The sequence below is a fragment of the Haliotis asinina genome, chromosome 6, assembly GCF_037392515.1.
Source record: "Haliotis asinina isolate JCU_RB_2024 chromosome 6, JCU_Hal_asi_v2, whole genome shotgun sequence".
Lineage (NCBI taxonomy): Eukaryota > Metazoa > Mollusca > Gastropoda > Lepetellida > Haliotidae > Haliotis > Haliotis asinina.
The window spans coordinates 3,973,182-3,990,990 of NC_090285.1; the positions used below are offsets into that span (position 1 = coordinate 3,973,182).

General features: G+C 41.4%; 1 protein-coding gene across 2 annotated transcripts; it reads right to left on the reverse strand.

Moving 5' to 3' along the window:
• Positions 1-458: 458 nt before the first annotated feature.
• Positions 459-17,170, reverse strand: LOC137286992 (copine-3-like). 2 transcript variants are annotated; one of them, XM_067819066.1, is made up of 17 exons: positions 17,014-17,166; positions 13,332-13,504; positions 10,845-10,924; positions 10,113-10,225; positions 9,677-9,801; positions 9,324-9,418; positions 8,434-8,523; positions 7,970-8,044; positions 7,439-7,537; positions 6,468-6,546; positions 6,047-6,103; positions 5,098-5,268; positions 3,298-3,450; positions 2,969-3,079; positions 2,608-2,736; positions 1,887-2,115; positions 459-1,652 (listed from the first exon to the last, which is right to left on the reverse strand). In XM_067819066.1, exons 2-17 carry the CDS (start codon positions 13,500-13,502, stop codon positions 1,576-1,578), a joined length of 1,854 nt encoding a protein of 617 aa, XP_067675167.1. In that variant the 5' UTR covers positions 13,503-13,504; positions 17,014-17,166; the 3' UTR covers positions 459-1,575. The 2 variants fall into 2 exon arrangements, with proteins under 2 accessions (XP_067675167.1, XP_067675168.1); XM_067819067.1 differs by lacking the exon at positions 13,332-13,504 and having other exon boundaries at positions 482-1,652; positions 17,014-17,170.
• Positions 17,171-17,809: the final 639 nt, after the last annotated feature.

Genomic DNA, 17,809 nt, shown 5'->3' on the forward strand with positions numbered 1-17,809 from the left:
TAATAATTTATTAGTTATTTTCTGATAAACGGCTCGTTTTGGCTTCGTGTCACAGCTGCCGTAAGTATTATCCTATCTGCACCTATGATGACACTTCGTAATGTAGAGACTTCATGTAACACTGGACAGTTCCGAGGTGGAGAAGATAGCCGGTCTACATAGAGAACTGGAGATTAAGAAGCTGCCTTGTCTGGTATCAAACCAGAATTGATCCAATCCAAACGTCCGCACAAGTATACGCCCACGCCAACACACACACACTCACACGCTACTGTGTAGTCCTAAACACACAGTCTTTACAAACACGGCCTTTAAACAGTACCATGAACTATTCCGACTGCAACAGTTGTGTTATTCAATGCGTCAAGTACAAACTGTTTAGTATGGACTTGTAGTTTCCACCAATCATAGATCGTTGCCCGTTGATTGAGGGAGATTTACAACACCGACAATGTTACAAAGTATGTTGATACACACCATATTTCAATGTATTCACTGTTTAATTAATTTATAATATCTGACAATATCACCCAGGTTTGAAATAAATATCTGTACAAATAGTCCTGGGGCAAAACATGAAGATCATATAATATGAGAATGATATTATACAATGCTTAATAACTAATTGATTCTTACAAGGGGCATTGTGTCCCAATCGCGCTTTTGACATTTTAAAACTGTTTTCGTGAAAGAACAACTAAGTGACTAGGCGATTCCACTAGTTACAAACACTACAGTGTTCAAGCCTGCCTGCTCACCTATCCGCTGCATGTAACATTATGTACCCTATAGCTCCCTGGAGCATATATTAGAGATTTAAACCTTTAGTCTCCAGAACGAGTCAAAAGCAGCGCTTTCCTAATGGCAGCTCCTTGGTCAGTGATCTCCATGGGACATCCACAGAAATACGTCTTAAAACTTTAACAATCCTATTTGGCATGGGTGGTCAAGGCGAGCTGCATAACTCGCTATCACAGATTCTTCATGGAATAACCAGCAACTGGGACACACCATGCTTCACCATAGCGTCCCACCCGTCATAGGGACCGTTCATTATCTATGGCTAGGTGTGACGACGACGACGACGATGATGATGATGATGTTTATGGAGAAGCCACTCCTAAAATGCATATGCAGAATGTATAACAAAATTGCTGACCCACCCCTATAGCTACCCCCTCAGAAGAGAGTGACTGACACCTTCCCGATTATTAAATCATCATACCCTTCACCCAAAGCCATAAGTATGACCGGTCCCTTACTGTAGAACCACTGAAATATGGCCCACACTGAATTTCACTACTGTAAGGGTATTGCACATCACCGTCTTGTACGCTGTTCCACTCGCCCTCCAGATTGCTAATCCAATAACGCCATGTTGAGTTTGTTTGCTTGTCCAGTTGCCTTAACTCACAAGGGTACTGTTCCACTAGTCAGGATATGTGGTCCTGGTCGTGTCTGGCATCCCGTTCCTGACTCCACCAGTCAGTTGATCCGTGTTTCTGCTATTTCGTCGGAACACGGTAAACCTGCTGTTTACCTTATGGTCTTCTCACCCTAAGGTGTGGCACCACACTATAGGACGTGGACATCGTACAGGGACCCACCTAGGCCATCCCCGACAGACGACCCGCACGTTGGGCAGAACGGACCTACATCAATGGAGTAGCATTTATTAGTCAATTAATGAATTCGTGTTCTTGAGCTAAGTATACTTGAAAATCTAGAGTGGTTGTTTTCTGGCACTGAAGTTTTCCATGCTGTCAAGGAGACTACATAAATGTTGTAGTTTGTCCGTGATATAGATTACACTATTCAAACATATTGACGATTTAGAGGTTTCAAGGAATTTACGACAGTTTCTAATGGAACTTGTTTCTACCTACCCATCTGTGTGAACATGGCCGAGCCTCTTGATCCACGGGATGCTAGCGACGTCATAGAAGGTGCTGACATCATACCCATTGTCTTAAGCCCCTCCCTCTCCTCTGCTGTTGACCCAACCCAGGAGTTTCTGGGATCGGCTTTAACTAGACGGGGTCTGTTGGGGGTTATGTTGTGGCACTTCATGTACTGGAGGAATTGTGCTGACAGTGAAGCGAGGGCCTCTTGCACCTGGATCACGCTATGACAGAGTCAGTTTGTGTCTGTGGCCATGTGGTGATGTTGTGTTATTATGACGTGAAATTAACTGGGTAAGGTTAAACAGGTAATACTTTGACGAGTATGTACTGTACTGCTGCCCAAACATTAGGACGTCCGTGTCACAGTGGAACCTCTAAACCTGACCCCTTCCGGCTAAGACTCACGACCTTGTGTCTTTGCCTAACATTCTTAATGTAATATATTTATCGAGATTTTGAAGAAAGGCTGGGCAAGTGAATCCGTATATGAAACAGTCACGGTTAAATTATATATAGCAAAATATTTTTGACAGTCGGGAGTAATCTGGCTACATTACGGAACAGTAGACAAACCAGAGCTTGATGACATGGGTAAAGGGGATCCCAAATCCCTGTCAATAAAAGGGACAGAGATCCAAGATGGACATAGATATAAGACTCAGTAGAAATCATAGCTCTGAAACAGAGTCGTGGACAAACTGACCACAGCGAGGCTTCCTCCGCTGACCACAGCTTCCTTCTTCAGAGCTGTGAAGTGGACATTGGCTCGGGTTGCACTCCTCTTGCTTTGGTCATCTGATAGCGGCCGGTTGTCGCTTGTACGAAACTGCTCCTGGAATCACAGTCATATTTAGTTCATCTGTGCTATCACTTTGAATAACACATGGCAGATAGGAATGCTTAATGCAATTATTAGATAGTTGTCAGTTGTTACATATGGTATATTTGGGAGTACACGTTCTCAGAGCACAAATTCTAGTAGTTGCCAAGCCTATGTGGCTCACTTAGTGTGTTGGTTATAAAGTTCTATAAACATGCGTCACAAACAATCTACTGGCACTTACCATCAAAGTGAAGTCCGCTGGGCCAACGCCTACGATGATAACCGACAAAGGGAGGTCACTGGTGTCAATAAGGCGATGTATTGTGGCGTCGATATCGTTAATTACACCATCCTAGAGCCAAGCAACTTTGATATTAAATATGCCACAAGAATTACCATTTTGAAAAATGTTATATTTTATGAATGTATTTTTGACATGAAAATTACTCATGATTCGTGAAATATATCAATAATAACAAGAAGAAAGGTCACTTGCTAAATAAATAGAAGTGGGATACTCTAGCCGTCACATATCTTATATTACACCTTACTAGGAGAAGAGAAACTTACTGTAAGAATAAGCAGAACGTGATATATCTGGTTGTCCTGGGTTACAGGGACGTCACTTATGACGTCAGCAGCGGTTGCAATGACCGGCGCCACGCAGGTTGGCCCAGCAAAGGTCAGAGTGGGGAGGGCGTTTGTGTAGGCTTCTGTTACACCCTGGGGACATTTGTCACAGATGTCACAGATGTCACAGATATCACACAGATTCAGCAACAAGAAACTATTTCTAGCAATGAGTTCCTAGCCATATTCATCCCCATTAGGACACCTGGAAGTCCACATTGTGACCTTACATGGATATGTTCTGCAGGAATGCCTAAGGCACAGTGGCTCATGAGTTTGAACAATGAGATGTGACAAGGGAAGCTACTTGTCAATACAGCGTGGCCTGTCTGAGGACTGTGTGATTTGTTTCACCATAATACTAGCATTCTTCATTCTCCAAACCTTACGTTAACATACAACGTAGACAACAAAACCATAATTATCAGGTTTCCGTGATGTTGAACTATGTGCAGAGTACATGGTATTAGTAAAGATATTGTTTACTTCAAATAGTCTTCAGTTGAGATGAAATTTAGTTTGGAAGAGATATAAAGTGTATACACCAGATAACGCTTGGAAGAGATATAAAGTGTATACACCAGATAACGCTTGGAACAGATATAAAGTGTATACACCAGATACGCTTGGAAGAGATATAAAGTGTATACACCAGATAACGCTTGGAAGAGATATAAAGTGTATACACCAGATAACGCTTGGAACAGATATAAAGTGTATACACCAGATAACGCTTGGAAGAGATATAAAGTGCATACATCAGATAACGCTTGGAAGAGATATAAAGTGCATACACCAGATACCGCTTGGAACAGATATAAAGTGTATACACCAGATACCGCTTGGAAGAGATATACAGTGTATACACCAGATAACGCTTGGAAGAGATATACAGTGTATACACCAGATAATGCTTGGAAGAGTTATACAGTGTATACACCAGATAACGCTTGGAACAGATATAAAGTGTATACACCAGATAACGCTTGGAACAGATATAAAGTGTATACATCAGATAACGCTTGGAACAGATATAAAGTGTATACACCAGATAACGCTTGGAACAGATATAAAGTGTATACACCAGATAACGCTTGGAACAGATATAAAGTGTATACACCAGATAACGCTTGGAACAGATATAACGTGTATACACCAGATAACGCTTGGAACAGATATAAAGTGTATACACCAGATAACGCTTGGAACAGATATAGACATAGTAGTACACATAACGTGATGTTTAGTGTAGAGGATGTCTAATGGAGATGATGTTTAGTTCAAGTGGTATTCATTGAAGATTTAGATTAGAAGTTTAGACTAAATCACGTGTAATCCACATAGTGCTTAGAAAAGATGACATTAGGTGAAGAAGTATTGAGTGAAGATCAAATTTGTGTTCAGATGATGTTCAATGGAAATAAAACGTAGTACAGGTTGTATTTAGATGGTTACCTTTGTGGTGACATTTAGTCTTCAAGGAGATCAGTTAAAGTGTTTAGATCAGTGACAATGTGGCCCCTTTGTCTTTGACTAGATCAGTGACAATGTGACCCTTTTGTCTTTGACAATGTCTATGAGACAAAAATGCAGGCGTTACAATCTACAATTCGGATTCTTTTTTCTTTTCTTTCTTTATCTCAGATCCATTTCAAATGTGTGCATGCATAATGGAAACAAATGTGTTTGAACCAAGCAGAAAGTTTAAAACAGGCGATTGTCACAAACAGCCATACTGACCTTGACCCCTTTGACCCAGATATTAGATTCGTTGTCTCGGAGCGGGAAGCAGTGGAGCGGATTGTCGTCTGATGTTCTCTTGGCACCAAATCCAAACACTGCTATTTTCTGTTCCACATCGTAGCGGGATATGCTGGCTCCCAGCGTCTGTATCGTCGCTAAATACTGGTTCTGACGTCAGAGCGGAACAAGAGAAAAATAACCATACGTGTCAGAGTATAACATGGAAGCGAATTTGTTGTTAGCTCATTGCTGCTTAGTCCACCTGGTCAACATGGTAGCTGGACATCTTGGACATCACCTGAATTGGTGTATGTCAGTTTTTCTTGTCTTTACTATTGCCAGCAGTGTGACGAACATGTGGTCAGCATGGTAGCTGGACATCTTGGACATCACCTGAATTGGTGTATGTCAGTTTTTCTTGTTTTTACTATTGCCAGCAGTGTGACGAACATGTGGTCAACTAGTTAAAGTAAGGATCGATATTGCCGATGATATATTCGACACAAGGTTATATTTTCTTCAGTGAAAAATGACCCATACGTTTGATACAATGACCTTTAAAACCGTTGATAAAAATAAAATCACACTAATCGAGGTACGAAATGCATAAAATACATATACGCTAGGATGTGCACGTCTGCACAGGCGTATCCAGAGGGGGTAAAGGGTGCCGGGGTGATCCTTGAGACACGGGTGAAAGTCTCAATAGTACGTAGCACCGCCCCCCAACCCCACCCACCCTCCTTGTGTATGTTTGTAACACAATGTGCATCATAATGTGACGCTGATACCCCACTAAATATCTGAAATACCGTACAAAGCGGCGCTTTACCCGTTTCACTCACTCACTCTGGGTGGAGTGTCATACAAATATGTCACACGGAACCATTTTGAATTGTTGGGTGTGTCTACTATGTGTGTGTGATATGCGCCTCCCATCACTTACCTTAGCATCCGTGCTGTTATGTAGAGATAGTTCGTCCGACAGTGTGCCGTTGGAAGCCTGCAGGTGCACGAAATGATGTTACAACGAGACAGGACGTTTTTATTTGTCTACGACATAATAGCAATATTTTAGTGGTTTGGGCAGTGATGACGCATTTTGAATGCTCGTGATGGTAAACAACACTAGCAACAACATCTCTCATTTGTTTCACTGCTAGCTATCCGCAATGTAGAGTGAATACTTAAGGCCTCATATTGCTGCCGTACCTCCACTCACCGAAAGACACCTTAACAACGACCTTTGACAATCTCCAGTTCGGCCTCTGGTACAAGTGAGCTGAATCGTCTAATGCTGATATGAATGAGTATGCAATTCCTGCTCTATTCAGAACTTGCATATAAGCTGAAGTTCCTGCACTTACAGTGAAGTCAATGGCAATGATGAGGCGTAGTTGACATCCTCCTCGCACAAAGTCCATCAGGGAGTACTGTTTGTCAACTCTGAACAGAGAGCCACATATATATGTCTATTGTCATAAAGTTCCTAAGGTGCCCGTAAAAAGAGACATTCATGTGCCATACTGTTCTACAGTTACTCGAACCAAGAAACAATACTTTGATAACCCTGGTGCTAGCTATGGCAGTCTAAGTAAACTTAGTCTCAGTGTTATTCGTTACACTTCACCACTGAGTCTAACAAACCCTAGTAGAAGGTCGCGTCAGGTAACCTTTGACCGACCTATGACCGTCCAGTCAATAGCGAGACGGTTAAGCAGATTTAACCAATCAGACAACAGCTACTACTCAGAAATCGGACTTGCAAAATATTCAGCTCACTGACACAGATCCCTCCACAAACAAAAATCCGCATATAACACAGTTATTTGACCTGCAGTATATACGTTTTGGGGTTCCTGTTGACATGGTTACCGTTAGCTAATATTTCCGCAAGATAAGATCCTTGAATACTGTCCAAAACACTATTTTCACGACTGCTTACTCACCGTTGTCATGGTAGTACGTACACCGTGTGCATTACCCGGAAGCGAGCGTACGGAAAAGCGCATTTGGAATATTTCGGGTACGAACCTTTTCGATATAAAAAGTTCAAAAGGTATGTGCGAATGTCTACGTTCGCGATTTGTAAGCTGTGTTCTGATTGGTTAATATCAAAAGTTACTTGACGCGACCTGCCATAAGGTTTTGTTAGACTCAGTAGTGGAGTGTAGCGAAAAGTACTGAGGATAAGTTTACTTAGACTGCTAGCTATGGTAACGTTGTTTCAAATAGTCAAGACGTTCATGTAACTTTTCTATCGTTACGGTAATATTTTCTATCATTGTGTAAAAACGCTACATAAGTTTATTAATCCCTGTGATGTTTGCTCACCTACCGGAACTGGTAAAATCTGACGCTGCCGGAAGTGACATCCTTCTTTTTCTTCTTCTCCTTCTTTGGGCAAATGAGATGGAAGCTCTTGTAATTGTTTACTCTGGGAACCACCCAAGAAACGTGCAAATGGAATATTACACCAGTGACATGCTTGTGTGACATAGCTTTGTCGACATACGCGCACATGCACACACACCTTTTTCTCCTCACTAAAACTAAATGAGAACATGACTGTCTCAGGTTTTACATAATTTGCTCTGTAGGGGTGTCTTTTTCTTCCTATGACCTACTAGATGATGTGCCTGTCTTACTGTAGAATTGGACTACAGTATGTTGGATAAAATACAACGTGGACTTCGAGTCTTTTGTATGTAGACATAGGGCACGTGAACAGTATACTACTACCTGCTACTGTATATACACCATGACAGACAACGTAGTGTTCATATTATCGTCCACTGGTTTGTCACAGCGGTGACGAAGTCAACATTAAATGTTGCTGTTAACAAGTGATTCTACAAATCATTCTTACCTTTTGGCGTTCAGAAGCTTTCTGGCTGTTGTAACAAATTCTCCTAATTTGTCGTAGGCAGACTTGAACCCAGCCCTGGAATAGAATAGAGAGAAGAGTAACATGAAACAATATCATATTACCAAAATTATGCACCCAGTAGTACGCACGCACGCATGCACGCACGCACGCACGCACGCACGCACGCACGCACATGCTCTAATCTGTGGACTCCCTCACTGTCAGCACAGGTTCTATCCGGCTAACCTGCGATGTAATCAAGGTAACAAAAAACACAACCTAGTTTAAGCCGAACAGACAAAATATGTCAACTGGTATGTCGTTTCCATTAAAGACTGTTACCATAATCTATTATTAAACATCTTAGTACAGGTATACGCTTTATGTTTTCAGTTTGACCAGCATATGGATTAACTCGAAGAAGTCTCTACAAGACTTTGTACATACAAATACTTTGGACATACCCATAGTTCGTATGCCAGCAGGAGAACTGTATTGGACGATCAAGGTCGTCGTTGCAGAGTCGTTGCATGCTCACGTCGAAAGGACGCCAGCTGTGATTTAACGATGAAACAAATCTTCAGTGTTAAAAACTTCACTGAAACTGATATCATCTCATGAACATGAAAGTTTTTTTGGAGTATGACAGCATCAGTAAATTCAAGTACATGTACCACAAATACTAGCATCGTCTTAGAGCACTTAACCGGAAGTAACATCATGGTACCCGAACTCGGGTCTTCAGCGTGACGAGCGGGCGCATTAGCAATTAGGCTACCATTACATCTTAGTTGCAAAGATCGATATTGATTATGTCATTCACAGAATTATCTGTTCAAGTCGGTTATTTAGAGACTGCTTTTATATAGCTTGAATATTGCATTGAAGTGTGTATAACAAGAGACAATATACAACTGGTTTTCAGACAGCCAGTTGTTTCGTAGCAAGCCAGTTGTTTCGCGTGAACCCGATAGGTTGCAAAGCTTATTTTTTAGAGTGAGCGAGTGAATGGATAGGTGGGTGAGTGAATGAGTGAGTGCGAATATCACAGGTATGCATCATACATTATATCAAACTGAATGAAGGAATTAAAATTCGAGTCTGTAGTGGACTACCTCACTCCGAAAGCTTCACGGATGTTTATGTGTTTGTGAACAAAGGGTACACGGGTATTCGAAAGCAGGCAAGGATCCGCTGATTGTAGGTTCGATCCCTGGTTCGTCAGTACCATACTCGTGTTAGAATTGTATTAGCGGACACTCGACATGGTAGAAATAAATTTTTCACCTCACTCACTCACCCATCGACCTACGCACGCACCCATACATACTCACACAAGCACTCGGGAACACACCTTGGGTTCCTTGTCTTATGCTGCACCTCTGTCCTAAACACCGGGTGGTAGGTAACGCTGTTGATCTGTCGACCGATCTCAAGATACGTGTCTGGCTGTTGAAACCGGAGAACATTGAAACTTTAGCTTATCAATCACCCAACAAATAAGAAAGTCTAACTTTTTTATGATCGTTTTAGATCATGCCATAGTATTACGATGATAAATGTTCCTGTAATATATTTCTTCCGATCAAATAACACAGTCCACTTACTTGTCACGTTACATCGATAAATATACAGTTTACAGAATTTCCGTTTATTTCATTATCTCAAGACCGAATAATGGCTAGATAACCAGCGTGTCCGTCTCACCTTGCGGTTATTGAGGAAACCAACCTTCCCCAGTTTGTGGCCTGCTACATGGAACTGAGCCTTGCTCCGTGTCTCTCGCACGATCTCGGCGGTCAGGTTAATAAGGCCGCGAGACTTCGGGTCACCTGGGATCAGTAACAACGAGCGAATGTAGCAATAAACAGTTTAATAAAAGAATGAATAGAATAACTCCAGCATTGTGTTGCAGTTAACTCCAGCATTGTGTTGCAGTCAATGGTATCTTGGGGTATTGATTACTCCAATGAGGACTCCAATATAACGTATTTAGGTATATAGAGTATTCTCCCTTTACCACACTACTCCAGCCAGAAAAGGTGCTGTTTTTGCAATTTAAGAAAACCATTCAAAATCCATTTTTAGAAGGTAGTTATAAAAGCAGTTCATGCAAACAATTCAAAACTGTAGTCATGGCAACCTGCTACTCGTAGAATCCTGGAAGTAGTGGTCCAAGGTTTGGTGACATCAATCAGGGAGTCGAGTGTCACCTCCACGCACCCCACAAAGTCGTGATGGCGCAAGTCTGATGATCTGCGGCCAGATAAAACACAATTGCCGTGTTCACGAAGAACATTAAGTTAACGCGTTGATGTCCATTAACAGTTATAGAGGACGTGTCACCAAAGTAGAGGGTTAACGTTTGGGCAAAAAATATTCTGACATAAACAGAACTGTTGGTACGTTGTGCTTAATATACCTTTCAAAGCCCTTTAATGAATGTACGTTGGGTAACAAATAACATTATTACTCATTCTGTCATTTAGTCATCTTTTTGGGCTAGACATCTTGTAAACCCATCTGAATTCCATGGAAAGTGCATCCATTACAACGACATGTTGTTTGAATTATTTTTTCAGGTCACAGTTGACTTTGTAAAACTGACGTTCTATCCTGAATATAAATATAGAGGAAGGATTCTGCTTTGTCATTGACTTTAATCTTCATTAGTGTACCCTTGTATACCTGTAAATGCCTTTGCATACCTGTAAATGCAACGTACACATGAAGTTCGACTCATTAACTTGGAATGATGTAGTCGATAAAATACCACCGCAGTGTCCATATGTTCTTGACTACACAGGTCACAACGCTTTGGACCAATGCATCTGATGTTCTCTCCGGGGAATATGTCCAATGGTCACGCACTCACCTGCTGTCGATGTCGTATACGGAGAACATGAGGTGTTGCTGCACGTCAGGTTGTAGGTCCACCATGAATACCTGAGTGAACTGGGCGGAAACAAGAAGTGTCAGTACAAGTCACAAAGGGCCAAGAGTATCCCACTATTCGACACACAAATATTCTATTACCACCTAATATGTACTACATGAAAGGCGATTTTAAACACTGGTGTATCTACTTCTGATTTACTGGGAATCAGCGTCAGACTGGGCCATCATTACCTCCTGTCCTCCTGTTTGTCTCCCTCCGGCCCCCTTCCCCTACCAACCTGAACACCTCTATTTCTTGTATCTTCCCACCCCACCCCACCCCATCTCAGGTGTGTCTCGCTGTGTTATGGGTTCTCTAGTGCATATCTGGCTTAAGAGAGAACAATAATAAGATTTACCCATTTAAAGCCTACCTGTACAACTATCCAGTTTCTCCTCCGTTCCCCGCCGACTTCTTTTCATCCACCCTACCATCCACCCTACCATCACCCCAATCTTGAAGTGTCCTCTGCATGATTATCATAGAAAGCTTTAGACTGGGATGTTGTAACCTTTCTAAAACGTGTTTTGAACAAAAATCCTATGAGAACGAGCAGTCTCGAGTGATCATCTGGCTTTGTGAAATGTGGACTCATAGGGCCAGAGCTGCTGGAAAACTGCACGACGTAGAAGGATGATGGGAACGTTGAAGTCATCCCTCTTGTCACCATGACTGGTAGGGAGTACATTGTCACTCTGACTCATGTTGTTATGTGGCTTGCTGTGTTATGCAGACGGTTTTTATACGCAGATTTTGTCATTAGTTACAAAAGAAATTACTTTTACTGTCATTTTGGTTAAATTTGGGTTTATCTGTCAAAATTGAAATTCTGGGTTTTTGGAGTGGTTGCAAATTAAGCAAGCGGTAACACATTTTATTTTATTTTATTTGTAATTATTACAATCTAGGAGACCTTTTTGGTAGTACATATACCTGAACCTTGTCAGCAGAGTAGACGGGGTAATGTGTAGTGACACATTTGCTTCTTGAGTGATATACGGTATCTCCATTTATGAAATGCTTCATGAGCACGCCAAGTCACGTGTTTTGTAGTCTGTATAGGCGGTTTTAGACGAGCCGCTGACCAAGACCCTGTCATATGAGATCCTGTGTAAGATTTCGGTACTATGTACTGATGTTAAACGTTGCTGTGACAGGAGTAAGATGTATGTTGGTCTGCTTTGATTGCACATGGGTTTGGTTCTGTGTGTAAAACACATAACACAGCAGTGTTCTTAAGTCGATGAACGCTATTCCTGTCTGTACTGTCAGATATTCACAGTTGGGCAGCTATAGGCGAATATCAAAACAAGACGTTTGTGTTGACCAGTATTTGACTATAAGGTCAGATGGTGCGAGTCTCAGGGTGGCTATATTAATGATTGAAGTGTTGCTCCACTACTGCGTCCCGTGATGGAGCGAAAACGTATCAATATGTATGTACAACTGACTGTATGCGATATTATTGCTGTTGAACAATTTCTTTATCTGTTTTAAAGTCTGTTATGATCGATATCCTTCAAAACGCTGTCAGTCTGTTTGAAGGTCAGTCTGTTTTGACTGATATCCTTCAAAACGTTGTAAATCTGTTTGAAAGTCAGTCTGTTATGACTGATATCCTTCAAAACGTTGTAAATCGATGGATAGTATATTGCAAAAACACTGACGTGCAAGATTACATTGGCAACTCTGTATGTTTAATGCATGTTTTATTACACTCTACCTCAAAATGTCTCCACTTTCATTATGCTTATGGATGAAAGGTCCCCTGTGATACAGAATTATCGATATCCCTGGTCTCCTCTACATGATCACCAGTCGCTCATCTAAATGTAGGACTACTTCAGCCAAGGCTGGAAACACATGACCTACAACAGCTCCTGGCAAATACAAGGACCTACGCAAGCGCAAGCAGCTTCTTTGGGTTGAAATATCCCGCACTGTGTCGACCCCTTGTAACGTACTTGAGGTTTAGGGACTCTTTGCTAGCGTACTTTGTCGCTGAGAGAAACTGAAAGTACGTAGGGGTTGAGAGATACTCTGATAACATACCCCGGGAATGAGAGACTTCCTCTTGACGTACCTTGGAGTTAAGAGACACTCTCATGACGTACCATGGGATTGAGAGACTCCCTCATGACGTGCCTTGGGACCGAGAGACTCCCTCATGACGTACCTTGGGATTGAGAGACTTCATCATGACGTACCATGGGGTTGAGAGACTTCCTCATGACGTACATTGGGATTGAGAGACTTCATCATGACGTACCTTGGGGTTGAGAGACTTCCTCATGACGTACCTTGGGATTGAGAGACACTCTCAGGACATACCTTAGAGTTGAAAGACTCCCTCAAAACGTAACTAGGGATTGAGAAACTCCATCATAATTTACCTTGCTGTTGAGAGACTCTCTCATAACGTACCTTCGGGTTGAGAGATTCCCTGATTGCCTCTGTCCTCCCATGTTCCTTCCACTGGCCGAAGAGTTTGACAAATAGGACACACATGGGGTCAGTCTTTGTAAACACGTCCAGATCGGCCAGGTCCTGGCAGGACACGAGAATCTCCACCCGGCCACCAGGGGGCGCTGACATGGCTGGGAGGTACAGACATTATATGATCAGATTTGAATGCTTTACATACAGATATTTGTCTGAGACTGGTATGAAAATTTTAACCACTGATCCTTCTATCACAGTGCGTGTCACCTGGAGTATCTGCCTTACCTCATGTATTAATAATATATGGGGTCCAGGAATACACCTGTACCGGTTATTGTGTTCTACGGCAAGGTAGATTATACAGACTTAATAATTCATATATTAGTCAACTGTCCAGGCAATAAACATAAACAAATCCTTAGGTTAGTTGAAAGATGTATATGTCTATCATATATTTTAAAGTCCAAATGTTCTTTAATCTAAGTGCTCTACCTTGGATTTGGGAAAGAAATACTCGATTCTGATTGGTCAGTCAAAAGTTATCATTTCACAAAAAACATATCAACCTCCCGAGGCATGCGTGTGCAAGATACTATTTCGACCCCTACTGAGTAGATCAACCCTCATTTTAAAACTGGATGTCACATCAACGTTCTGACATCTATACTGGACAAATATAAGTTAAGAATACTGGTATTTTTATGACGTATATTTTATCAGCATGTCAGTGAATGAATCATTCTTCAGAATTGCAAAAGTAACAAATATCCCTAACTATTTTTGTTCAGTATATTTTGGCTTGTCTGCATGGTGTTATTTGTCATCAAACGCAACATTCGGCTATTATCCAGCAATCAGAGAACGTGGAACAGAGAATCCCGTGATGAACGCCATGAACATCTCCATGTGCAGTTAAAATACCATGACATGCATCCACGAAGACAACAGGACTGGTCACAAATAACACAAACAACAAGCATGGGTTGCTGGTTGTAATCCGAATCTTCACGGATCTCTTCAGGTGCGCAGCGTTGATGTAACAGCAACCTCCAGCAATTTGCTGGTTCATCTATATACATATACACGTGCAAATTTACATTTGATAAAAAGCCCTGTAAATTTAAGATTCAAAACACAAATACAATACCGTGCAAAACGCATCTCCGAAATCTGTCATTTTAGACACCACTACCAAGTGTTAGCGAACACTTACTTTTGACCAGCAGTATCTGTTGGCGACAGGGAGAACATGAGTGTATGACCTGACTCCTCTGACCAACGATTTGCTAGGGCGTAACCCCAATAGCGGAATAAATTATTACACGTACTTATATTGATGTTTATACTCATTCCGCCCGAGAGTGACATACCTGTATGTACACAGATAGATTGACGTGATAGGTAATAGTTTGACATTCTTTAGGGGAATAAAAACGCTAACTGAATGTCACGTGTAACCTTGGCCTATGTATGCCCATGTAGTGCTGACGTACACTACTATCTCCACCTATAGTACTGAAAACGTAAATTTAAGTTGGAATCGCAATGTTTGCAAATGTTACCAGTGTAGCAAACGCTCTATGTGAGTAGGGAAAAATCACAGGTATATTGTAGTCTATCGATTACTGTATATTGTCTATGGGTTACTGCGTTACTACAGGTATGCTGTAGTCTGTCAGTATCGTATCACTACAGGTATATTGTAGTCTGTCAGTATCGTATCTCTACAGGTATGTTGTAGTCTGTCAGTATCGTATCTCTACAGGTATGCTGTAGTCTGTGAGCTATTGTTTCACTACAGGTATGCTGTAGTCTGTGAGCTATTGTTTCACTACAGGTATATTGTAGTCTGTGAGCTATTGTTTCACTACAGGAATATTGTAGTCTGTGAGTTATTGTTTCACTACAGGTATGTTGTAGTCTGTGAGTTATTGTTTCACTACAGGTATATTGTAGTCTGTGAGCTATTGTTTCACTACAGGAATATTGTAGTCTGTGAGTTATTGTTTCACTACAGGTATGTTGTAGTCTGTGAGTTATTGTTTCACTACAGGTATATTGTAGTCTCTGAGTTAATGTGTCGCTACAGGTATATTGTAGTGTGTGAGTTATTGTTTCACTACAGGTATATTGTAGTGTGTGAGTTATTGTTTCACTACAGGTATATTGTAGTGTGTGGGTTAATGTGTCACAACAGGTATATTGTAGTGTGTGAGTTATTGTTTCACTACAGGTATATCTGTGAGTTAATGTGTCACTACAGGTATATTGTTGTCTGTGAGTTAATGTGTCACTACAGGTATGTTGTAATCTGTGGGTTAATGTGTCACTACAGGTATATTGTAGTCGATAGTTTACTGTGTTACTACAGGTATATTATAGTCTATAGGTTATTGTGTTGCTACAGATGTGTTGTAGGCCATGGGTTATTGTAGTCTGTGGGTTACTGTTTTACAACACGTATCTTAATAGTATGTGGATAGTTGTGTTGGTACAGGTTTATTGTAGTCCGTGAGTTAATGTGTTACAACTGGCATTCAAAAATCTATAAATCATTGTGTCACTACAGGTATAGTGTAGCGAAGCGAGAGAGTAGCAACTGTACTACTACAATCCATACATCCAGGTCACGTGTCTCATGTCTCGAGTCTAGCGCTACGAGTACTCGGGTTACACAAATATTTAGGTGCTACATTTGTGTGTCATAGTTAGATCTGTCCCCTGACAGGCATTAGTTGATTTTTATTTCGGTAAGTCCAAGCTAGAACAGGATCAGTTATGACAGTTGCATGACACCCGTACACGCCGAATTACCCATAGTTTTCACAATAACACCACTGGACAATCCGATAACTAGACCTTGTAAATATTTAAATATATATTTTCACGAGAGTTATTGTTTCACTAGTCTGTGAGTTATTGTTTTACTACAGGTGTGTGAGTAAGAATGCATATGTGAGTTTCAGGTTATCGCTGTCAAAGAGTCTCACTTATCCTCAGGGAGCATATATCCGGCGTCCCCAGCCGTTGTCTGCCTGTCATAGAGCTATTAACGGCCGAAAACAACTATCACTCGGCCACTCTCTGAACTGAATCCCATGTGTTTGAACATGAACTAGCCTGGGCCCATGTTTGTTTAACAGATGATGGTTTCCAAGGTGCAACCCAAATAAACCATTATGCGCAGTCTGTAATAATTGTGGCGTTGTTCACCTCTTTATATAATTAGAAATTAGTTCTATAAAACATTACGTCATTTCTCATAATTAACAAATTACCATGTGCATTCGACAGTCAGCAATGTAATTACATCCTTCTGCTGCTAGATTTATCATGACCATGTTTCTTGTTGTTCGTCTGGCTGCTTTACATAATGTACCATCGATGTGGAAATTATGGCAACATTTCACCAGGAAACCAAAATATCAACATAAACAAACTCCAGTCTGTCAAGTGCCGAGATGACTTAAGAACACAAAGTATGAAGGCGATAGATCGGTAGTCGATAATCAATAATCAATGAAGGTGCTTGTAGATTCAATGCAGTGAAACGACACACTCAGTCTACCGACACACTCAGCTGTAATACATTCTTACACACAGACACATTACACCACAATGAGACGATGTTTTACGATATACTAATTGAGAAATGTATACTTACCTTATTCTGTAAGTCACCTGCGGCGTATAAACAACCCTTATATCAAGCGCTCGGCGATGAAAGTCGTCCAACTCCGTTCTGTCGAAGCTTGTGTACAATATCAACATATATCTCCCCGCCACTACACGTACCCTCCACCAGACAGACGTACCCGTGTCACGTGGTTCAGGAGGGAGTCTACCCTGACAGGGAGGGGGTTAGCCCAGCTGTGTTGACATCACCAGGGAGATTACCACACCGTCACTGACAGTGAGAACCCTCTCTCGCACCCGGGTGTGTTGTAGACAGCTATACGGGTACACTTTATTGTACAACTAACCCAACGCTTCTCACTGACGACATACTGAGAACAGAAGGATTTTCAGTGCGATAGTTCACCAGGCTTGTCAGTGCAAGAGTTCATTTCGGACACTCTTGGTGAACATCGATGTGATAGGTATTTGATCATGCATTACTGATCATGCATTACTGAGCAGTCTGTACTCGTCAAGCTTTACCGCCCATGTATTACTTGTGATTGTGTTCTGGTCAAACTTTACTGCTAATGCTAATAGAACGTGTGCATGTTGAGTCAGGTCCTCCTCCACTCTCCAGGCCATCTGCCCAAAACAAGGGAACGAGAATACAAGACAATACACGTCCTTTACAAGAGCGGAGAATTTCAACTCTCATAAGTACGAGATACATGTACTTACTTTGTGTTAGGGTTCTTGGTATTCGCTGTGTTGTGGTAATTTCACCTGTAGACTGACTGTAGACATTTCACACTGAGACCAACAGCTGACCAGACGGTTAT

Bases quoted from the DNA above. Each gene is read 5' to 3' on its own strand.
- LOC137286992 (XM_067819066.1), bottom strand. From the start codon at position 13,502: ATGTCAGCGCCCCCTGGTGGCCGGGTGGAGATTCTCGTGTCCTGCCAG. The intron at 6,104-6,467 runs GTAAGTGCAGGA...GTGCACCTGCAG, and splicing joins TCATTGCCATTGACTTCACT to GCTTCCAACGGCACACTGTC. The intron at 5,269-6,046 runs GTAAGTGATGGG...CTCTGACGTCAG, and splicing joins ATAACAGCACGGATGCTAAG to AACCAGTATTTAGCGACGAT.